The following is a 25,197-nucleotide window of genomic DNA, read 5'->3' as shown; positions in this document are numbered from 1 at the left end:
GGATTTCCTGAAGCAACGTCGAGAGAATTCCATCCATATAAGCTCAAAGATTAATGACCCAAGGATTTCTGAGAGACTCGGTCCCCTGCCACGGCCCAAGCCGGCCACCAATTTGGGGAAGGGGCAACAAGTCCTAGAGAGACATGAGGGTACAGGGGACTCAGAGGTGTTCCGACAGACATACCCTGGAAGCCAGTACAGCGAGTCCAGGGAAAAATCACATGCCCTTGATCAGACCTTCCTAATTCCAAGAGGAGATGGAGATTTACGAAAGAAAGCTCCAGTGACACATAACTCCGCTCAGGACCCCCTTGTCCTACAACTTCTTGAGGAAGTAAACAAGTTGAAGGCTGAACGTCAGGCTGAAATACCTGACTGGAACCAACCCAGGCCTGGCCCTCTTACAAGGAGGATCCTCAACACCCCCCTTCAAGCAAAGACAAAGCAAAAGCTTGGCTTGCAACTTTATACTGGAAAAGAGGACCCGATTGAGCACCTTAACCTCTTTGAGTCCACCATGGCATATCGGATGCACACCAATGAAGAGCGATGTCTTCTCTTCCCCTCCACCCTCTCTGGCGGAGCTCTAAATTGGTATTGTCGTCTTACACCTGAGACGGTAGACTCATTTGAGGAATTGAGGAAACTATTTGTTTCCCAACACATTTTCCAAACCGATCGCTTGCACTCTGCAGATGACCTGTACACTATCCGCCAGAAGCCAGACGAGTCATTACGTATGTATGCTGGCCGCTTCAACCATGAATACTCCCGGTGTGCCGAGGCAGACGACAAGACTGCCCTCAAAGCCTTCACGGCAGGCCTACGTGATTGTTTCTTTAAATACATGATCAATGCCAATACTTGGAAGACTTACTCTGAGGTGATGGCGCATGCTTATAACCATGCCTCCGCCGAGGCAAAGACATATCAGGAGAAACCCCCTACAACCATCCTTTATCAACAAGTGGGAGGTGGAAGCCAGACTCACCTAAATGAGAAGACCTCGACTTTCCAAACAGCAGTGGCACCTCCCCATGCCTTGCATAATGCTTCACCGAATCAACAGACATATCAATTTCAAGGCAAGAGGAAGGATTTCCATCCTCACCACTCTCCTTTCAGTAAAAAGAGTAAGGGACACTATCCCGATAACCAAGGGTATCGCCACAATAACGCTCGCCCCCAGGCAGTCAATGCAGTGGGTCAAACCCGCGTCAAGATACCCCCTACCCCAAGGTATGAGACATACACGCCCTTGAATGCCACATGCGCGGCCATTTACCCCAGCATAGCTCACCTGATACCAAAGCCAAAGCCAAGGCACCCAGATTACACGCCCCCGAATAGCGCGGGCATGTTTTGTTGCTACCATGAGCATAACGGCCATGATAGCGAGAAATGTATCATCCTCCGTGATCGTATTGAAGCTTTGGCACGAGAAGGAAAAATTGATCAATTCCTTCTTCACCCTCAAAGGGATAACCGTAACCAACGCCAGGTGAATGTCATATATTCCATAAGCGGCGGCACACCCATATCTGAATCTTCCAATAGGGCCATGAAAAACAGTGAACGAAGTCTGAGGCCTGGTCACCAAGTGTTTCACGTGGAAGACATCAGGGGAGGGAAGTATCAAAAACCTAACTGGGATCCGATATGTTTCTACCCTGAGGAAGAAAGAGGCATCATCTACCCTCATAACGACCCATTGATCGTGGAGGCTCACATAGCCAACTTTGATGTTCGACGAATCCTCGTAGACACAGGGGCTTCGGTCAATATCATGTTTGCCGAAGCTTTCAGGGCACTCAGTGTAGCTGAACACTTGCTCGATCGCTCGATTTCTCCTCTGATAAGCTTCTCCGGTGATATCGTGCAACCCTTAGGGAGCATACATTTACCCTTTACTATTGGTACAGGCCCTTACACGGCTACCATTACCACTAACTTCCTAGCGGTTGACTGCCCAACGGCATACAATGTCATCTTTGGGCGCACATGCATCAATGATCTCAAGGCTATGGTATCCACGCATATGCTGTTGATGAAATTTCCAACCCCCCATGGCAACGGCTACATCAGAGGAGATCAGCTTACTGCACGATCATGTTACAACACTTCAGTTAAGCAACAACACTTGCCCGGACCCAAGGAAACCCTGTCTGTACATGACCAAGTCACAAAGACCAGCCTAGATGAAGCGAACTTGGATCTTCCTGATAGCAACAATCAACCCGATGATCCTCGAGATGACTCTTTCACCCAGCAAACCCAACCTGCTGAAGAGTTGGAGAAGGTACCTATCTCAAGAGATTATCCAGATCGCATGGTGAAGATTGGCACCACATTGTCACCACCCCTTCGGTTAGCATTGATATCTTTTTTGAAAGAGAACACTGAAGTCTTCGCCTGGTCATACGAGGACATGCCAGACATCTCTCCCGATGTCATCTGTCATCGTTTGAGTATTGACCCCAAGATCAAGCCGGTGAGACAGAAGCGAAGATCTTATGACGCTGAACGATACGAGGCAATGAAAGCAGAAGTTGAAAAACTCAAAGGCATAGGCTTTGTCCGCGAAGTCAATTACCCGACATGGGTAGCAAATGTGGTCCTTGTTAGGAAAAATCCGACCAAAGAAAGTCTTTCACTTCAAAAGGTCTTGTGGAGGATGTGTGTTGACTACACCGACCTAAACAAAGGGTGTCCGAAAGATAGTTTCCCTCTTCCTCTTATTGACCGGCTTATAGACTCTACGGCAGGGTGTGAGCTCTTGAGCTTTATGGACGCTTATTCAGGATACAACCAAATCCTCATGAACCCCTCAGACCAAGAACACACGACCTTCACTACTGACAGGGGACTATATTGCTATAAAGTCATGCCTTTCGGCCTAAAGAATGCAGGAGCAACTTATCAGAGACTGGTCAATTCAATGTTCGCCGAACAAATTGGGAAGAACATGGAAGTTTACGTTGATGATATGCTAGTCAAAAGCAAACATGCTGACCAACACATCACCGACCTATCTGAAACTTTCACCATTCTAAAGAGGTATCGAATGAGGTTGAACCCCAACAAATGTGCCTTCGGCGTGGGCTCTGGCAAATTCTTAGGCTTCATGATTAGCCAACGAGGCATTGAAGCTAACCCTGAAAAGATCAAAGCAATCCTCGACATGAAAGAGCCAATAACTTCAAAAGACATCCAAAGCCTTACTGGCAAGGTGGCAGCCTTAACCAGATTCATCTCTAAGGCCACAGACAGATGTGCTCCTTTCTTCAAAGCACTCAAGGGAAATAAGAAGTACATTACATGGACGGAGGAATGTGCCAAGGCATTCAGGAACCTCAAAGAGTACATGAGTAAAGCCCCTCTGCTCTCCAAACCAGAAGTTGGTGACACTCTCATCATCTATCTATCGGTTTCGGCTTCAGTAGTCAGTTCTGTTCTTATTCGAATGGACAGTGGTGTCGAACGGCCCGTCTACTACGTTAGCAAGGCCCTACAAGATGCGGAGACACGATACTCCAACATTGAGAAATTAGCTCTAGCATTGGTCATGTCTGCTCGGAAACTTCGCCCTTATTTCCAAGCACACGCCATCATCGTGCTTACCAATCACCCTCTTCGACAGATACTCCAGAGTCCTGACACGTCTGGGCGAATGATCAAATGGGCGATAGCATTGGGTGAGTTTGACATCTCCTACCAACCAAAACCAGCCGAAAAAGGTCAAGCAGTAGCAGATTTCATCGCCGACTTCACATATCCTGTTGACATTGCTTCTACACCTGAAGCAGTAGCTTCATTACCATCGGAAGCTCAGAAAGTAGAATCAACGACCTCAGCATAGAGTCTGTATGTTGATGGCTCATCCAACCAACAGGGCTGTGGAGCGGGACTAGTCTTGACTACGCCCGACAAAGTAGCAATGGAGTATGCTCTTCGTTTCAAATTCAAGGCATCAAACAATGAGGCCGAGTATGAAGCCCTTCTAGCAGGATTACGTTTGGCCAAACACCTCGGGGTTAAACAAATTGATATTTTCAGTGACTCCCAATTAGTGGTCAACCAGGTTACCAACAACTTTGATGCTAAGGACAGCTCCATGGCAGCATATCTTGTGCAAACACAACTTTTGCTCAAGCACTTCCACTACCAGATCACCCAAGTTCCTCGAGCGGCAAACAGTCATGCAGACGCCCTGGCTCGCCTCGCCTCAGCTGTGGAAGACAAGATTGGAAGAAAAATTCATGTCGAACTGTTGGCAACACCAAGCACCATGGCCGCAGAAGTATGCAACTTACAACAGGGGGATAGTTGGATCACCCCGATCTATAATTTCCTTGCTCATGGCACCCTCCCAAATGATAAAGTCCAGGCTAAGCAAATTCGATACAAGTCTACCCGCTACCTGATCATCAATGATCAACTCTATAAGCGAGGTTTTAGCCTGCCATACTTAAGGTGTCTTACGCCTGCCGAGGCGGAAATCGTCCTTCGGGAAATACATGAGGGAGTCTGTGGAGATCATGCTGGATCTCGGTCCCTAGCACACAAGACTTTTCGCCAAGGATATTACTGGCCAACACTCCACCAGGATGCCATCAAAGTATCCCGCTCATGTGACAAATGTCAACGATATGCAACTATTCCTCATTCCCCTCCAGAGCCTCTTACTCCTATGATCAGCCCTTGGCCCTTCGCCCAGTGGGGACTTGATTTGATCGGCCCAATGCCGGCAGGGAAGGGCAAAGTCTGTTACGCAGTCGTTGCAGTGGACTACTTCACAAAGTGGGCCGAAGTAGAACCCTTGGCAACCATTACTGAGGCAAAGATAGAAGACTTCGTGTGGAAGAACATCCTTTGTAGATTCGGCATTCCCAATGCGATAGTCACTGACAATGGGCGACAGTTTGACAACAAGAAGTTCAGGTTGTTCTGCTCTAAGTTCAACATCAACTTATGCTTTGCCTCTCCAGCTCATCCCCAGTCTAATGGACAAGTTGAGGCCATCAATAAAATAATCAAGCGCACTTTGAAAACCAGCTTGGACAAAGCTAAAGGCTGTTGGCCAGAATTTGTACCCCAAGTTCTTTGGTCATATCGCACTTCATATCGGACTTCAATAGGAGAAACTCCATTCTCACTTGCCTTTGGCACAGAGGCGGTTGTCCCTGTTGAGCTCGAGCAAGCAACATTCCGAGTCCAGAACTACATTCAAAGTGAAAATGACAAACAACTCACCCTCAACTTGGATTTAGTCGAGGAACACAGAAACCAAGCTCACTTGAGGAATGTCGCCTACAAGCAGCGCATCTCCAACTATTATGACTCTAGGGTCAAGCCTCGTTCTTTCAAAATAGGAGACTGGGTCTTAAAGAAAAGATTACTCTGTGACAGAGTCCCGAGTGAAGGCACACTTAGTCCAAACTGGGATGGACCGTATGAAGTCATTGGCATCAGTCGCCCTGGCTCTTACACACTTAGAAGCTCCGATGGCAAGACCCTTGGCCATCCATGGAACGCTGATCACTTGAAGTACTACTACAAATAGACTCACGATGTACAAGTGTTGAGCTATAGCCGTTCGGCATCCTATGTAATGAAGGCCATTTGGCAATGAATTCAATAAAGAGGTAATTTAGCCAACTCAGCCCTCACTCTTTTACATTCATAGCAAGCGATGCCGGAACCCTTCTCAATCAGAAAGCAATCCGTCTACCACAGTCACTACAAAACAAGCAAATGAAGACCGTGTCAAGCGCCAAAAAAAAAAAAAAAAAAAAAAAAAAAACAGCTTCATCCAAAAAGCTTCACCCGAAAAGCTTCACCTCCAAAGCTTCACCCACAAAGCTTCACCTAAAAAGCTTCACCCAAAAAGCTTCACCCAGAAAGCTTCATCTACAAAGCTTCACCATCAAAGCTTCACCTCGAAAGCTTCATCTACAAAGCTTCAACACCAAAGCTTCACCTACAAAGCTTCACCTAAAAAATCTTCACCTAGAAAGCTCCCTCTACATACTTTCATCTACAAAGCTTCACCATCAAAGCTTCACCCAGAAAGCTTCATCTACAAAGCTTCACCATCAAAGCTTCACCTCGAAAGCTTCATCTACAAAGCTTCAATACCAAAGCTTCACCTACAAAGCTTCAACACAAAACCTTGCTCCAAATAAACAAATTTTGTTCACAAAACCCAAGATGCCCTTGAACTTGTACAAAAACACTTGGGTAAACATAAACATTTTTTGTTTTACACCCACAAGGGCCCAAAATCTTCCCTCTTATTTATTCACTTATATATGTTCCCAAACATATTATAATAGATCAAATAATAATTCAAAGTCCAAAATTTAGTTATGGACAAAAATACAAGCAATTCATCAATAATGAAGGTGCTACAAAAATTGGAATCTGCCCCAAAATAGAAATCCAACCCAAGAGACTTTTTCTCTCTCTCCCTCTTCCGCCTCCTTTCATCTATCAAATTTCTGCAACCTCTGCTCTTCTCCAATGGAGCTGAATTTTGGACACCGTATAGTTCTTGAGCATATGAACAACTTTCAAGAAGGAACCATTTCTGTTTGAGCGACGGAAATTAAAGTATTGAAGCTCCAAACATGACAGTCGGATTCTTGCAGATTTCGAAGCTGCTGTGATGTTTCGAAGATCTGGAAATATTTAACCATTAGTTCATTCTGAATTTTTGATATGTTATGAAAGAGACGATGAGGAACAACTTCAATGAAGAAAGCATGCCGATCTGAACAATAGAAAATGGAGTTTCGAAGCTCACAACAAATCTGACGGGTTGACAGAAAAATAATAACCAGTCATTCATCATACCTGGATTTCTGGAGTTATACTGCTCCGAGGGATCTCACATTTGGATATGTTGTAGTTCACGAGCTGAGGAACAACTTCAATGAAGAAAGCATACCGATCTAAACAAGAGAAAATGGAGTTTCGAAGCTCACAATAAATCTGACGGGTTGACAGAAAAATAATAACCAGTCATTCATCATACCTGGATTTCTGGAGTTATACTGCTCCGAGGGATCTCAAACTTGGATATGTTGTAGTTCACAAGCTGAGGAACAACTTAAATGAAGAAAGTATGTTGATCTGAACAAGAGAAAATGGAGTTTCGAAGCTCACAACAAGTCTGACGGATTAACAGAACATTGATGAACAGTTACTCATCATACTTGAATTTCTGAAGTTGTACTACTCCGATGGATCTCAAATTTGGATATGTTGTAGTTCACAAGATAAGGAAAAACTTTCATGAAGACGACTTTGCAATCTGAGCTATAGAGAAAGGTGTTATCTTGCATCCACTCAGGCTGATTAGTGGAAACGAAAAGCAATTCCACCAAAGAAAAGATGAAAAAGAGAGAAAAGCTACTAATTGCACTTGATCTTGTCTAGTCAATAGCATGCAGCATCAAACACACAAAAGTTGGAAATATTTTTAGATAAAGCATATACGAATGTGTGACATCGAAACAAGGATTCGTTACTTTGACAAATTAGTAACACGCGAGACACCTCATTCGGCAACTCTCTTCGCCTGAAGACTTGGGGGACTCCCACCATATGCTACTGCACCTTGATACTCGGCAGTCTCACAACCACTCAGTGACTTGGATTTTTCAAGTCTCCAACCGAGAAGTTTTCCTCACTCGGGAAATTAAGGGAACACTACCTCAAACTACATGCTTCACTCACAAAGCTTCAACAATACAGGTTTCAACAAAAGCAAAAATTCAAAGAACTTTATGAAGAAGGCTTTGGTGTATTTAACACAATATGTTGAAATGAAGCAAAGCTTATTTATTAATATTTTCGATAAGCCACAAATATGTACATATACATGAGTCAAAATAAACAAACAAAAGGGAGCCTTCACAAAGGTTGCTTAGGGGAAGTCTCAGCAGTCGGTAGAGCCCCAGAAAGAGAAAGCACCGGAGGGTGGTTATCCGGAGCCTCAGTACTTGACAAAACCCCAGAAGGAGGAGGCATTGGAGGTTCATTATTTGAAGCTTCATTACCAGGTACAGCCCCAGAGGACGAAGGCAATAAATGCCTTTGGAACAAACCCACAAACCGCTGATGATCAAGTAAAACCTTACCATCAGATTCCTTCATCTGGTCAAGCTTCCTCTTCATGTTTGTAGCATAGTCATGGGCGAGCCGGTGCAACTGCTTATTCTCATGCTTGAGCCCTCTAATCTCCTGTTTGAGACTCATCACTTCAGCAGCCAATGATTCAACTTGGCGGGTTCTAGCAAATAGGCGTTGGGCCATATTAGACACAGAACCTGCACACTGAACACTAAGAGCCAGAGAGTCCTTAACATCCAACTCATCAGACCGTTTGGAAAGTAGCCTGTTATCTTTGGGAGTGAGAAGGTTCCTGGCCACCACTGCAGCGGTCATATCATTCTTCATCACAGAATCCCCAACGGTAAGAGGACCAGTAGGGGATATGAAGGATGGGCGCCATATGTTGTCTGGAGAAGGCGTGGCTGTCTCTTCTCCAAGGTTCAAGTCAAAACGACGGTCGGAGGGTCCAGACATTTTCAAATGTGTTGAAGAAGGAAGAGGTCAGACAAATCAAGATCTTAGAAGTGCAAGAAATGAGCTTCTACTGGTAGAGATTCAAGTGTGCTGTGGAACTTAATGCCAGCCTCTATAAAAATCTGCACTCGACGGAGCTTCAGAAATCGAAGAGGCGTTTGCTTTCTCAAAAGCTGGGCTGCTCAGAGACCACGAGGGCCGATCTCAGAAATCGAAGAGGCGTTTGCTTTCTCAAAAGCTGGGCTGCTCAGAGACCACGAGGGCCGATCTCAGAAATCGAAGAAGCACCTGCTTTTTCAGCCTCGTCAGCACCTGTCACATGCACAATCAGCTTTGCGGAAATTACGGGCACTCTGTCGAAGATTTCTGGTGAAGTAGAAAGCACGTGAATCTTACTGTTCAATCACCGCTCTCCATATGCACCATCAACTCCTCGGGTACCACATATAACTTTGTCAAAGATCTCTGACAAAGTTTAGGCACGAGAATTTCGAAGTTCCAGCTACCCTACTATTACCCATAAGGGTAAAGGAACAGCACCACTGCTTGACAACTGGAAAGTCCCTATGTGTGTCGACCTCCGTGTTTTGCGGCAAGACAGGTTGGCAAGAACGTCCAACCTTTACTCACATTCGAGAAAAGACTCCCAACATAATTACTTTCTCAAAAACCGGAGTAGCACCGCTTTCCGAATCTCGAGAGTCAGATCCTCGACGGGATTGCTTGTTCGAAAACCGAAGAGGCACAACTCTCAGAACTTCGAGAGCCAGATTTCCTTAGATAGAGCTTGTCTGTAATCTTCACACGTAACATCAGCTTTCCAGATACCACATACCACTTTTTCAAAGTGCTCTGACAAAATTAAAACACGTGAAGCTGGCAGCTCCCACTACATTGCTGTGACCAAGAAGGGTAAAGGAATATCATTACTACTTGTTATTGGGAAATCCCTATATACATTGACCCCCCTCCTCAACGGACAGGCAAACCTGCAAAAATGCTCAACCCTTTCTCGCATTCGAAAAGGCACCCTCAACATAACCTCTCGAAATACTCAGCTTTATTTCCCCCCGATAATACCTCAGCAAATAAGCCACACCAAGAACAAGAGTATCTCATATCATCAGGGTCGAAAGCAAGAGTATCCCATATCATGCTTTCTCCCTATCTTTGTCTTTGTCCTTGTCCACACCTGCAGGACAAGGAGAAAGAGAGCAGTCAGTCGGAACCTGAAATCAAACCTCCAATTTGGAACTGACTGCCTGGAGCCTTTGCCTGGTTGCTTACTTAGCATTGCTCTCGAGTACTCATCCTCAACTGCTGTCAAGGTCACGAATTCCACCAGCAAATACCTCATGACAGTTGATCAGATATTGGCTCTTTACACTGAAGCTGCCAAGCGTGGATGAGTCACTATGAAGGAATGTTCTGAAGGACCATTTAAATGCAAAGGTTGCACACCACTTCTGCCATGCAAAAGATTGAAGCAGAAGGTTCAACGATGAGCTGAAACAGATCACTACAGCACGACACCTTTCCATACCACATTCATTATTCCGTCAACAGCAAAAGTATCCCATATCATCAAGGTCGAACGTACTCTAGATTTGATGGACTTGTTTTGACCCTCAAATTTTTGAGTCGGCCTTATACTCTCAAGGGCACCAGAAAACCCTCAAGCACAGTTCAAGAATAAGCCTGTGGAAAGTTACTTCTTCAAAAGCAAAAGTATCTCATATCATCTCTTATCCATTTGCTTCTCCTTATCCTGGCAGTTGAATGAGAGACAAGGAGAAGGAGAACAATCAACCGGAAGCCGAAGTCAAACCTCTGATCCTGGGTTGTTTACTTGGAAGTTTGACTGCTTACCTTGTCTGTCACCTCTTTCGGCAGATCTCCTAGCTCGGTGACTTGGGGGACTCCTACTATAAGGTTTGTATCACACTTGACTAAGCCCGAAACTACAACTAAGCTTTAAGTGAAATTGATACATTACCTTGTGCGTCAACATCAGCTAAGTACACCATTCCCGGATGGAGGAAAGGTACTTCCAGAGAAGGGCAGATGAAGATCAGACCACACTTCGGTACTTAGAAGTTTCGTGATTACTCAAGGGATTGGATCTTGCAAGTCCCCAACCGAGGAGTTTCCCTCACTCGGGAACTTAGGGGAGCACTGTTTGTACCATACTTGACCAATCCCGAAACTACTGAGCACCGGCCAACGCTATACTGTCAAGGACCCAGAAGAGTTCCCCTCCGACCAGGAGGCCAATCACTACTCGACAGGTGTCAAGATTAGAAGCCAATCAGAGCGCAGCACGTGTCGACATCAAGAACCAATCATAACATGACACATGTCAATGTGACAAAGCTACAAGTTTTTCTATAAATAGGGGTCATTCCCCCACAATATTGCCTAATGCCATTTGTGTTAAATCATTCATAAGAACTCACTAAATTGAGAGCTTGATCCTTTGTACTTGTATAAGCCCTTCACTACTAATAAAAACTCCTCTACTCCGTGGACGTAGCCAATCTGGGTGAACCACGTACATCCTGTGTTTGCTTCTCTGTCTCTATTCATTTACGTACTTATCCTCACTAGTGACCGAAGCAACCAAGCGAAGGTCACAAAACCTGACACTTTCTGTTGTACCAAAGTCTTCGCTGATTTTGTGCATCAACAAACGTATTTATTTCTTATTAGTGACACATCATTCAATTTACAGATTTAGTTTACAAATTTAGTTTCCTTAGCATTACCGATGCATAATCATATTTGTGAAAATTTGAACCTGAGATGAATGCTGTCTTCAATAATTAACTTAATTCTCCAATGAAGCTGGTCTTTGCCATTGATATAATGTTGATGATGGACCTGTGAATCACCTTTCACCTGAACACGAGTGATACGTACCCAGTTTTGATGCCTAGAGAATGCTCTGTTTAAGACATGCAGCTACTACGCGAAAGTGAAGCACAACCTGAGGGACTTGCTCCTACAGCTATTCTTGACCGTACATATTTCTTATAAATTCAATAGGGAAGGGACCAACCAATTTCCCTAGTAGCTAGCTTTTCTGTTTAATGCATCTATTGCGAATATAGTTGGCTTGCCAAAAGTGGACTAAATATTTCTTAATGTATATATTAATATCTTCATTGCATTAGGTATGTTTTGCTCAAACAAAGCCTTAATTAATTGATTCTAAATTTTCCAAGAAGCAGCGATGAACTTTTCTATTAAGAAAAGTTGAAAGATGTGCCATTTATTTCTTTAATTCCAAATAGTGGGATATATAAAGCAAATTGAAAACACTACATCAGGCTAAGACAATGAAGATCCAACTCACAAGGATGCTCTCTTATAATGTAAGATATTTAGTCCAGAGTGCATTTCTAAGCATATTCTGGATTATTACCAAGACTATGGACCCCGAATCCCTTATAGTCGTTGTTAGGTTTTATGGGTCATGGCGTCAAGGTCCCAAGGTGTTGGTTGGTTTGAGAGTTTTGACAGTCTGTTAATGAAAGAGGAGGTACTTGCCCACCGAAAAGAGAAGGAAGAAAAAGCAAAAAAAGGTTTTAAAGAAAAGGGGTAGGGTCCCAAATTTGTCTAAGGAGAGGCATAGATGGCTGACAGTTGACTTTTAGAAATTATAATGCCTATGTGGTGCGTAGGCCGAGTAACTACTAAGTTCACTACGTCCTTATGTCAATGTGGGCGTGCCAACTCTAGATTAAAACCTTGAAGCGGCCAAGGATGTGATGATGATGTGGGCATGCCAATTTGCTACCTAAAATCTGAAGACAAGGTTATGCTTTCTACGAAATTCAATCTTAGGTTCAGCCGCTGCAACTATATTTGTGAAAATATTGGTGGGTCGAATTGGTATGAGGTTGTAGGGACAAAGATACTCAAACGAGATGAGTGTCTTTACTGTAAATGTGGTCCGTCCATCTAAATGTTGAACTTGGAAGTGCAATTGTGAGTAACCAGTCATAGAACACTTTACTTCGTCGGGAAAGCTGGTGAAGTGACCTTGTTTGTCAAAAGAATCGTACACTGTTAACCAGTTGAGATTTGGATAAGTAACCAATCGAACTAGAAGCAGTGCTGTACTCCTAGACTGAATGATTCTATGGCTCCAATAATGTTCACCTGAGCAGAATATGTTGCCTGTTTGTCAACACAATGATGTTCAACTGAGTCGAATGTGTGTTGATGGAAAGGTTAGTGAAGCAGTTAGTATTTTGTTAGGGTATGAGAATGTTTTGTGTAGAACGAGGGTTCCTAGAGTGTTTGTTTGTGTGTTGAGTTGAAGGTCCTCTCTACGTTGCAAAACCCTTACATTTATAGAGTGAATTTTTTTTTCATATGCCTTGGCCACCAATCTGTAAATTGTACCCATCTTTAAAACAATAAAATTATAACAATGGCCATCTTACCTTCATGTACCACCGTCGACACAAATTTTTTTCCTAGTCTTCTTATGCACCTACACCAAAGCTCCTCCAAAACTCTATAAATACACATCCATTTGTTCATTATTGCATTAAAGAATTCAATTTTCTCAGCATTTTTTTTGTCTAGAATTTGAATTTTTTACATCAAAATGTTTGTAAAAATAAAACAAGATAGATTAAAAAATAACTAATTACAAAATTATTAGCAAAAAAAAAAATTCAATGAAATACAAAAGTTTAACAAAATAAAAAGTTGGGGTGAAACTATAGGTCCCTTATCATTGGAGGAAAAAACTATCTAACCTCATACGTAAAGATGAATAGTTGAAATATGAGACTAAATTTTTATATTTTAGCCCCTTGGCTTGGAGATAGCTTTTAGCTTATCACAGATTGACAAGTGTGCAATAATTTGTTTTGTTTTTTATGACATGTCAAACTTTGATTAGCCAAAGAGGGTACTATTAGAGACCAAATTTTCAAATGAAATGATGTAAACTGGCATAAGAATATTCATAATATTCTAAGGGATGAATTGGATACCAAAAGATGGATGGGTTAAGAATACCAAGTCTGGTAGAGTAATTGAGTAATCCAAACAAGAAAACAATTCGTTGAGGATATGTCGAGGAGATTTAATCCGAATGGGACTACCTCGGCACCAGGTAAAAGTTGCCACTATAAATTGAAGAGGATGTGTAATGTTCAAAGCCTCTTCAAATCAACATACAAATCCGCCTTGCACAAAATCTGGCTTTAAGAAAACCCTCTCATCTTTGAGAAAACACTGACCTTTTTAACTTTGTCAAACATATCTTTAGTTATGCTTAATAGCATTGTGGTTGGCAATCGAAGACACCCTTAGTTAGGATTAACAGCACCGGAGCTGTAAAATCAGGCGACCAAAGAACATCTTCAGTTAGGTTTAACAGCACTGCTTTGAGACCGACTTGTTATTGATCCAAGTCTCAGTCAACAAAGAATCTTTGAGTCCTTGCTGGGAGAGGTCACTTTATTAGCTTTTTCGACAAAGTGAAGTGTTACCAGGTTACATTGTTTGACACTTTGAAAGCCAAACCTATTTTATGATTGGATATTCACAACTACATTTCAAAGTTCGACATTTCGACGGTCGAACCATATTTACAACCAAGACACTTATCTCTTTTGAGTATTTATGTCTACAGTCTGGTACCGATTTATTGCATTTATATTAGCACAAATATAATCACAGCGAACGAGCTCGGTGCTGACGATTCAAGAACTTCGAAGAAATTAGCAGCCTTGTCTTTAGGCTCTAGAACCTATAAGTTGAGGTGAGTTCCTTCCTTGACTGTAGTCGCAGTGCATTCGACATCACCACCACCACATTCATTCACTCACCAACCGAGCTCGGTCGTCGAGTTAGTACGCCCTGCATTCAAACAAAAGACGTAGTTAGCTAATTAGTTATTCAGCCTACATGCCACGTAGGCTAAATAGTTTTTAAGGTCAACATTTTGGTACTCTTAGTGGGACTTAATCCTAAATAACTACAAAGTTCATGACCATCGAAACACGCAACATCAAGAAAAAGCCAATGATGGGAAAAGTAATCGGAAATCAAACATCCGTGAACCAAACGGTAATACCCATAATTACAAAAACGACACAAGATCTACCTGTTGTCGTCACTGCTGAAATTGTACACGCCGAGAAGTGGAAATTAATCTTGACGAGCAGAGACATTTGGCTACAGTTATCACTCAAATCACTTAGCCTGCCGACGTCGGCCTTCCAGAAGGAATACTTGAGGAATGTGCCAACGATAATGATGACACATCAGATGTTCTGCCAAAAAACATTTTTTCGGCGTAAACTTCAAGAACATACTCGACATCTTGAGATCATCCTTAAGCGTGAGATTGGCAACTTGAGTCTCAAACAAGAACAGGAAAATTCTTGCCACCAACGGGCCAATCGTTGGCTAGAATTGTTTGTAAAAGGGTTTTGGGAAAGCAGAACTACTACCGAAAGATAAACACATAATTTTCTTCTGTAGAAAAAGAAAATTCTCCCAAGAAAGGAGATACCTAAGTTTTTACCTATCCAGATCAACCTCAACAGTGACAGGGCTAATCCTAAACCTACTCATAACCCACCTCTAATCGAGGAAGACTCACCACTGGCTACAAAGGAGAATCCCCAACCGTCGACTTAGAAGAAGTCTAGTAGATGATAAACTCAGCCACGAAAAGAGGGCTGAAGATCCCCAAGTACATTCACTCGTATCTGCCGTATGTTGAGAAGTTCGAGTATCCTGAGGATTCAAGATTCTTGATTATAGCCTCTTCGACGACGAGTCAAGCCTAATCAACCATGACTATCGTAGGTTATTTTTGTTTAACTATTCTTTGACGGCAACATCGTTCTCTTGGAACATCAATTTGTCACCAAATTCGATGCAGACTTGGGATAACTTGGCAAGAAAGCTCCACGAACAGTTTCATAGACTTGGAATGGAGGTTTCAACCTCTTCATTAACCAGGATGGCCCAGGTATCCAATGAATCTTCGGCCCAATACCTATATAGATTCAAAGTAGCTAATAATTGGTGCCGAGTACGCTTTCCTGAGGCTTAGTATGTGTGGGTAGCTTAGAACAGCCTGAATATGGAGTTATAGAAAAAGTTCCTCGGCATGAACTTTCGGGATATGTATGAGTTGGTCGAACATCTGGAACAATATGACTCTTTGCTCAGGAAAGAAAACAATACAAAGACCTCATCATAGGGGATTATGTACAAAAATCCAAGTGTGAGTTATGCTTCGACTAACGATACTAAGGCTCAGTATGCTAGTGTTGATGCAACCAAAATTGTGATCGACAAACCATTTGTGTACAAGGCATTAACTCATGCTAACATTAAGGATACAATAACTCATACTGCTTCGGCCGAAGCTGTGATAAAGACGCCAAAGGTTTATACTTTTAATATTACTAAGGTTGATGCGATTTTCAACCAGCTCTTGGCAACCAAGATAATTAAGCTTCAACCCATGCATAATATACCGAAAGTCGAAGACCTGAAAGGCAAAGTATATTGCAAGTATCCCAACTCTGGCAAAAATGCGACCAATAATTATGATGTTCAGAGATGCCATCCAGACTTAGAAGGCAACAACGTATATATCCCAGAAGTGAAGGCAACAACGTAATGGTTGTAATGCTTGGTGTCGTGCTCAGGCAGCCCAAAATGCTCGAGCCACGCCTACTTGGAAACCCAAGGCGAACAAATAGGAAGATCATGCTGATCTTATCCTTACAATTTAGACGGAAATCGCCGAAGTGAAGAAACCAGAGACGATGACTTTTGAAGCGAAGATTGAGGAATTTAAGAAACAAATCAAACTATTGCTTTGGCTTGGAGAGATGAAAGCTCGCATTAAGCACTTAAGAAAGGAAGCTGAAGAGAAAGTTCATATACCAACGCCACAAGATCCATTGATCAAGGTTCGGCGCAACTGAAATCCACCTTTTCCGGTGAGGCATTGGCCTATATGCGGAAGTTTCACAAAAGATATTCTGCTAATGCCTTATATGGTCTTCCCATAGAATGCCAGAAATCTATTGACTTGGCTTTAATAAGTCCAGCTACCGAACATATCATTCAAAGACGGTCAGATCCAGCCATGAAAACGAGGTTCAAGCATATTCGCAAAGATGGCGCTTTGGGTTTTGAAGTCGAACCATATTCCGACATTGATCTAGCAGAGTTACACTTTTCTTTGGATGATATGCGGTATTTACGCGGTCATTTCAGGTATTTTTGGTTGTCTCTTTGTTTGGCCTTACTAAAGAGGAGAATGCACAGGTCAATCTCCTATATGTGTACTTAGACACCCGGACGGCTATAATTTTTTTTTCAACGCCAAGAATATAAGAAGGCTCAAGCAATTGGCAAGATCAAATAAAGCTTAACAGACAAAATGACCATTTTAAATTCGGCCGTTGGACATTCAAACACGATGTCCCAATATGATGATGTATTTATGGCCATTCTCCCAGATGATTCAGCCATAAAAAAAATCTAAGACTGATCCTAACAACAGCAAAAGCCATTCTCCCAGGGATTCTTTATAGCATGTGGACATGTAATTTTGAATTTAGGGTAATCTCAACAGAACCTAGAAGGCGCATCAGCCACTGGATCTGACCGTGCGCACATCTGAGTCGTAGAAAGTTTGTTATTGGTGAGCTTGCCCGCAACCAATCCCACCACCCTAGGTTGCTGACTCGCATGAAGTTGCATGGGCTGGCGTTTGCTGCTTATCTTCACGTGGGCTTCTCTCCACTTACAACCTTATCCTTCTGGGGTAGGTACCAATCTTAAATTCCCACACCTAAGCCCAAAATCCCAAAATTGCCACCCCAAAATTCACCTCTTGGAGAAGAACTAGACCCAAATTTTGGGTTTTGTTTGTTTCCCACCTCTCCTTAGCGACAACCCAAGAGGCCACGATCTATTAAATCCCTATGTGCATGATCTAGCTATTAGTCTTTTGGACTCTTAGTGGTACGTACCATGAAAATTAATTGGAAGTCTGGCTGCAATGGTACCTTATCACTCAATGACATGAGTTTTATTCAAAGATCTAATTAACTTTGCAAAGGTCCATTAGATCCTTATATGAAAATCCAACTATTGGTTTTCTGGACCGGTACATACCATGAAAAAAAGAAGGTATAATAAGACTTCAAATTCTAGAAAAAAAAAGTAGCTAAATATTATCCAATACTGAAGAGTAATGCTAGGGAGACTAAATGATAATGTTGGGTGTTTAATATTTGGATAATGCTAGAGACCAAAATTTTAAACCAAATGATGTGTCACCAATAGGAAATAAGCATGTTATCAACACTTAAGTAATAATCCAATTATCAACATCCACATCATTTGGTTTACATATTTTGGTTTAAAAATTTGGTCTTCCTAACATTATCCTTAATTTTTATAGTTAAATGATCATGACTCTTTGGTGACTGAACGAAACAAATAAAGACTGAATTTGGAGAAAATTGGAGACAATTATTCTACACCATAAGATGTGGAAATCAGTGTACAATCATGATGCGTGTGGGCGTGTTCAATTTAGGGTTTGCAAAAAGAGCACAAACAAACCAAAGGTTTCTGCTCAAAGACTCTGTTTGCGCGTGGGGGTTAGAAAAAGTTTTACAAGTATGAGTTGTTGAGGAAGGGCCATATGCATACGTTAAAGTTCATTTACACTCAAATTTTCTTTTTTGGCTTCCTTTTTCCTTTTTTACTTTCTCCTCTAAAGAAAAGAGGTAAAACTACTTTTATACACAGTACCCCAAATCCAAATCCAAACCACCCCTTCTTTTATTTACAAAAAAAAAAAAAAAAAAAAAAAAGGAATAGAAAGAGGCATAGCGATAAAGGAATCAAGTGATTAGAAAGAAAAAATGTCTCAAAAGTGATTAGAAAGAAAAAATGTCTCAAACTTTATTTACTATTTCTCTTTATCTTACTTTCTTACCCTAGTAATAGTACCCTAACCCCACGTCCACAAAATAATCAAACACCTTCCCTTCTCTCTCTCTCTCTCTCTCTCTCTCTCTCTCTCTCTCTCTCTCTCTCTCTTAATTTCTCTTTCTATAGAGCCCCTCAAGGGTCATTTTCTCACATATACTTCACACAAAAGAAACATCCATTCACTTCATAACTTGTCATTTCTTCCCCCCCACCCTCTCTCTCTCTCTCATCTTAATGTGAAATCTCTCTGCAACTACCCCCACACAAATTGATCAAAACCCATCTACTAAAAATACCCAGAAATCCCTCCAACACCTGAAAATCCCTAACCCTAATCAGATCACCAAGGAAGCTAGCTGACTAGCTCACACAATACATATATACAAACACACACTGTTATTTCCCAGCACAAGGAAGAAGAAAGTGCTCATAGACATACAGGAGGGAATCATAAACAAGCTATACACACACACACACACACACACATATCTACATAGGGCTTGGGAGAAGGAAATTTAGAGAATGAGGTGGGGAGATCAATTATTGATGGAGCTGTTCCTTGCACGACCGGACTTATCTCTACAAATTAGCCCTCCAAACAGCAAACCCTCGTCCTCCTCCTCATCAACTAGTTGGAGGAGAAGCAGTCATCATAGTCATCAGGAGAAGATGGATTTGGGGTTTTGGAAGAGAGCCTTGGAATCCCGAAACTCCACCTCCGATGAGCTTTCGAACACCAATCATCGTCCCCACCACTGCAGTAATATTACAGCCAGTACTAGTTGTAATGGTGGTAATGGCAATCTTTTCCATCCCTTTCAGTTTCAGCAAAGCCATTACTTTCCACAAGTTCCCCAAGCAGATGTGCAACAACAATTACAACAATCGGAAGAGCTGCTTGGGTGTTTGAGACCCATTAGAGGAATTCCACTCTATCAAAACCCTCATCCTCCTCCTCCTCCTAATAATTTCTTCCCATTTTCTTCTTCACAAAAGCCGGTTAATTTCGATAATAATTCCGCAACCTCTACCTCTACAATTTCTAGTTCAACCCCACTATTTCAAGCAGCTGCTTATCATCATCATCGTCAAGGTCATCATGGTGGTCTTCTAAGATCCCGGATTTTCTCTCGGTTTCCGGCCAAACGAAGCATGAGAGCCCCTCGGATGCGTTGGACTACTACTCTTCATTCCCGCTTTGTTCACGCCGTTGAGCTTTTGGGTGGCCATGAGAGTCAGTACTCACTCTCTCACTCCCCTCACTCACTCACTAATTATTTTCTTCTTTTTTTTTCTTCTGTCAAATTCAATTATTAATTTAGTGGGTTTTAATTTAATTATGATAAGGGGCAACACCAAAGTCAGTTCTTGAGCTAATGGATGTCAAAGATCTCACCTTGGCACATGTTAAATCTCACTTACAGGTAACAACCTATCTTTAATTCTTTTATTATACCTGTCTTCTTCTTCTAATTTTGTGAAATAGGTAGCTATGGAACCTTTAACTGCATTTGTGTATATAGCTAGCTAGCATGCATGTTTGGCTTTTGTTCTAGCTTCCATCTTAATTAATTAGTTCTTGAAGATGTGTCATCTCTCAATTAACTTGATTGCAGGTCCCTCTCTTAGTTTGAAATGTTAAAAAACTACATTTGTTAGTTAATATTATACATTAAGAAGGTGCTAGCTATGTGTTATTTATTATTGAATTAAAATATAAATGTGTGTGTGCTCGCGCCAAACTCCAATGGTGTTGTTTTTGTGCAGTGCAGAAGAGACTGTTTTCTTTCTACTTGCGATAGATTAACGATAGATAGATTAGATCTGATGGTTCTGCTTCTTCTGCAAGCTCATAATGAACGGCTGTTTACTTGGAAGAATGAACCGTCCATCCCAAGTTAGAGAGATAAATAATCAATGCTTTATCTCTCTCTCCTCTGCAGAGAGAGAAAGAATAGGAGAGAAAGAGAGAAAGAGTATGCTACTGACTTCTGAGATGTGAGATGTATGCATCGATTTCAGAAATCGAGTAAGACAAAGCCCAAGAAATTCAAAATGAAGTCAAGCTTAAAACACTCCATCCATCAATCTATCTTTTGTATTTATTAGGATATATTATTATTAAACAAATATATATAAAGAAAAAGAAACAAATAGACAAGTACAGAAACATCATCATTTCTCAATGATATCTTCTGCAGATCAGATCCATATATGGGTTCCATTCTAACCACACCTGTCCTGCATTTCTAACCATAGTTATGTTGGAAATTATATATTATAACATTAATTTATAATATTTAATTTCTGTATAAATGAAAAATAAGGGTAAAGTGTTATAGTTAAATTCAAATTCATGAGTTGTGTCTATTTATTGGAACTTTAGGCAACAGTCACAATGTTTTAAAATAGGTGGCTTGAGTTCTATATAAACTTAAACATCCCACATGTCTAATGAATCGGAAAGAAAAAAAGAAGAGTGTTCTCCAATGTCTTTTATTTTTTGTTAGTCAAACTCCGAGTTATGTTTTAAGAGTACAAAATATATGAAGTTCGCTAGAGTCCGAAGATTGAAGTTCTTTGACTTCGGATTATAGATTGTTGAATTCTGGGAGACGAACGCCTACTGAACTACAAGCACAAGAGTAGGGGCGAAATTCTGTCTTTAGGACATTGCATTTATGCAAGCCTCAATCTCCAAGTCTGTTAGTCTTTCTTACTTTATAATTTTAATAATTAAATGAAAAATAGTGTTAACCATATTTCTTAGAAATGTTATGTTATTTAGGTGCATTCCCTTGTCAAATGATGTAAACTTATAGAGGAAAAGTTACATCTCTTTAACAAGAAGTACTTGGGTTCTATATAAACTTATGAAACCATTATCATTAAATATAGAAAATAACATAATTAATTACTCTTGAGAAATAGGGTTTCCCCACTCTATTTCTCTCATTCTTCATTTGTCTTCTGAGTCATGTCTTGATGGTACGGAATATATAAAGTTCACCAGAGTCTGAATATTGAAGTGCTTTGACTTCGGATTATAGATTGTTGAATTCTGGGCCTACCGAACTACAAGCACAAGAGTATGGACGAAATTCTGTCTTTAGGACATTGTATTTATGCAAGCCTCAATCTCTAAGTTTGTTAGTATTTCTAACTTTCTCTCTAGTTGTTTATATTACTCTCATATATAATTGATGTTGTAAATTTCATTATGATTATTATTATTGGAATTCTTGTGTTATTTTCATATTTTCTAATACTGCTCCAACAAGTTATTTGACCCACATATTCAATATACATACATACATAGACATACATTCACACATGAATAATGGAATTTTGCAACATCATCCATATCAATGTTTCTGTATGTACTTGCATTGTGTTCGGACATGTATACATATCTGTTATAAATTAGTTTTTTAGTTGGTCAAATTATGTCCCAAATTATTAGTGTAATGATGCATTGCCTATGCTAATGTAAATGATTATTTATTTATTAATATGAGTTCCAAACATTGCAGATGTACCGGACGGTGAAAACCACTGATAAAGCAGCGGCCTCTTCAGGTTAATAATGTCTCTACTTTTTCCAGAAAATTTAAATGTGGCACATTAAAATTATCTTAAGGGATTCTTAGCATGAATTAATTTGATTGTTTTGTGGTACAGGACAAAGTGATGTATATGAAAATGCTTCATCTGGGGACACCACTGAAGACATAATGTATGAACTTCAGAACCCAAGAAGGTCTTGTGAGCAGCTACCATCACCTCAGCAGGGTTCAAGATCGACTACTGTTCAAGATAATAAGGAGTACTACGGCCTCTGGAGCAATTCTTCAAGGTAGCACTCTAATTAAAAGCTAATTAAATTGCTTATTAGTACTGCATACGGCCTCTGGAGCAATTTTTCCACAGAGACCTACAAAAGGGAGCGCTGCATGTCGCTTTTCTCTATTTTAATTTACCTTATTCATTTACTAGTTGTTTGTTGATGATAATTCATAGAATGGCCAGCTGGAACGATAAATCCTGATTTGCAAGTCCATAATTAATAACCAATTTCAGACTTGACCATTACTCAAATGATACAGTTTATCCTTCAAAAACATTAATAAAGTCATTTCGTGCGCTTTTTTGTCCACTTACACATCACTATATAATTTTTAGCCTTTGGTTTGAGTCAATAAAAGAATAATTAAGGGATAAAAATAAACCCGAGTGCATAAAAGAGAAAAAATATTTCAATGTATACATGTTTTGTTGTTGTCTAGGTTGCCTTGTGTAATTGTTTAAACATTAATTAAATATGCATGCATGGCGCTCATATATTGTGGCATGCAAGAAAGAAATCACAAAAAGAACAAGTAATGATGATGATTTCATTTTTTTCAGTCTCAGTCCACCGCAGAGACATGCTTGAAAATTGACTGAAACTTCATATCAAAGATCATGATGGGGTAATTATAACCTCTTTCATCAAGTGGGCTGTGGGTGCATGGTAAAAAGAAATTAAAAAGAAACCCACCCACACTTGAGTGATCTTGACCCAAAGAAACCTCCTAGCTAGGGTTTCCAATTTCCAAGATTTGGGGCTCTCATTTGACTATCAAAAATCGATTGAGATATCTCTTTCCTTGATTTTGTGGGGCTTGGATATAGAGCTATGTATATATGTATGTATGTAGAGAGAGAGAGAGAGAGAGAGAGAGAGAGAGAGAGAGAGAGAGAGAGAGAGAGAGAGAGAGAGAGAGAGAGAGATATGCATGCATATATTATCAAAAGTGGCGGAAAACTTAGGGCCAAAGGTAAACCCTAGCCGAAATCTTTGTGCCAAAGCTGTACCCCCTTTGAAAGTTTCTTGTAGTCTGTGAATTGGTAGCTACATTCATGTATTCATTTGTTAGTGAATGCATGTCACATGGGAATTCAACTTTATTTCAATCAGCACAAATGCAAAGACTAAAGTGCGAGCGGGGAGAGAGGATCTATAACTATAAACAAGACAGCAGTAAAAGATTGCCTTTTTTTTCTCTCTCTCAGTTTGCTTTTTCATCTGCATGCATGGCTTCCACTGATAGATAATATTCTTTCAATCTGTTGGTTTGCAGCAGAGAAGCTTGGTTGCATGCAAACCCAAATGATTCTGCATCTGCAAATATTATAACGTCTCTCCATGATCAGGAGGTACCAATTCAATACTTTTTGCATTTATGTACCTATTTCCAAGCATATGTATGTTAAGATTTACCTTGCAATATTTTACGCTTTTCATGTATATATCAATTATACGTATGTGTATAGATGTCATGCCATGGGAATCAATGAACAGATTAAAGGTAGTTCTTTTCATTGTTCTCCATCAAGTCGTGCAGATTACTCATAGAGAGGATAAAAGGGATACATAGGCTTTCCAAAAGCTGGTTCCCTTAAAAATTGAAGGGTTAATCTGTCATATTTCACATGTCCCAGTTAAAAAGATAGAGTCCTTGTGATATGTAAAAGCTTGTTCATTATTCTCAGTATATATATTTTCCATGTAAATCTCCTTTCCACTAGTGAAAAAAGGTAAATATATAAATAAGTAAAAGGTGAAGCCTATTCCCCCATTTATTTGCATAAAATTACAGCAAACTCTCTCATTCATCACAACAATTTATAAACTCCTAGCCCTAGACCAAAAACCTAATCCAATTGACTCACGAGCCCCATAGGTTGATCATGCATGAAATTGGAGACTAGCTAGTGTCACGAGATGAATTATATATAATAACAATGATAGCATTGTCAAAAGATATCACATGAAGTTTCCAATAAATAAATAAATATATATACATATGATAATTGATGAAGATTTAAGGTGCTATAGCTATAGAGAGAATAATGTTATGGGAGTTGCTCAGTTTGTGCAGGCTTTCTACTTTCTAGTGTAGTCTTTCAAAGTTTCACTTCCCCTTGATAAATTAGTATTCAATTATTCCCTGTGAGAGTAGTCAAATGTCCTTTGATTCCCGCCTTCACAGTTCACACAGATCTTTTGTTTGGCTTTTTATCCTTTTTGTGTATTTATTTATAATTTTTTATAAATCTTTTGTTTCAGAGGGAGGACCTGAACATGATGGATCCGAAAGGATTAAGCTATGAGAGAATATCAGATGTAAGCAGCTCCTCAACAAACATTTCAGCAGGAGGGACAAGCTTAAGCCCCAGGAAGCCCAATTTGGAGTTCACTTTGGGCAGGTCACATTGAAATTGAATAGGGAAATAATTAAATCAAATTAAACCTAATTCAATTTCCATGTTTTTAAAATCAATATATATGTGTGTGTTATGTCTCTGGTGTCTGGATGAATGGGGGCTGCCATGGGAGAGATGAGAATCAGGTACCGCGCTCATGAAATCAGAGGGACAAAGAAAAAAAAGAAAAAGAAGAGTAAAGGCAGAGCTAAAGAAAGACAAGGAGACAAGAAAGACACAAAAGAAAGCAACAAAAAAAGCATGTCCCTCCTTCCTATCAATCTCCAAGATTCTGATCAAATATATTATTCCTACTTATATATATCAACGGAAAGCCAATTTTGTTTCTCA

The 25,197-nt window shown here is 40.6% G+C and overlaps 1 protein-coding gene and 1 long non-coding RNA gene across 3 annotated transcripts; one reads left to right on the top strand and one right to left on the bottom strand.

Annotated features, from left to right (window-relative positions):
* Positions 1 to 5,890: 5,890 nt before the first annotated feature.
* On the bottom strand, positions 5,891 to 6,950 carry LOC126606608 (uncharacterized). The gene is made up of 3 exons (XR_007617268.1): positions 6,856 to 6,950; positions 6,150 to 6,680; positions 5,891 to 5,980 (listed from the first exon to the last, which is right to left on the bottom strand). It is a non-coding gene; the product is annotated as an uncharacterized LOC126606608 (long non-coding RNA).
* Positions 6,951 to 18,695: 11,745 nt separating this feature from the next.
* Positions 18,696 to 24,944, top strand: LOC126606718 (probable transcription factor KAN2). 2 transcript variants are annotated; one of them, XM_050274105.1, is made up of 6 exons: positions 18,696 to 19,831; positions 19,945 to 20,021; positions 22,131 to 22,176; positions 22,279 to 22,453; positions 23,724 to 23,796; positions 24,710 to 24,944. In XM_050274105.1, the coding sequence occupies exons 1-6, from the start codon at positions 19,120 to 19,122 to the stop codon at positions 24,857 to 24,859; spliced, it is 1,233 nt and encodes a 410-aa protein (XP_050130062.1). In that variant the 5' UTR covers positions 18,696 to 19,119; the 3' UTR covers positions 24,860 to 24,944. The 2 variants fall into 2 exon arrangements, with proteins under 2 accessions (XP_050130062.1, XP_050130061.1); XM_050274104.1 differs by having other exon boundaries at positions 23,721 to 23,796.
* The last annotated feature ends 253 nt before the right edge of the window (positions 24,945 to 25,197 follow it).

This window comes from Malus sylvestris, chromosome 16 (genome assembly GCF_916048215.2).
Source record: "Malus sylvestris chromosome 16, drMalSylv7.2, whole genome shotgun sequence".
NCBI lineage: Eukaryota > Viridiplantae > Streptophyta > Magnoliopsida > Rosales > Rosaceae > Malus > Malus sylvestris.
The sequence above is the reverse complement of the archived record's forward strand: the minus strand, read 5'-3'. Positions and strand labels throughout refer to the sequence as shown.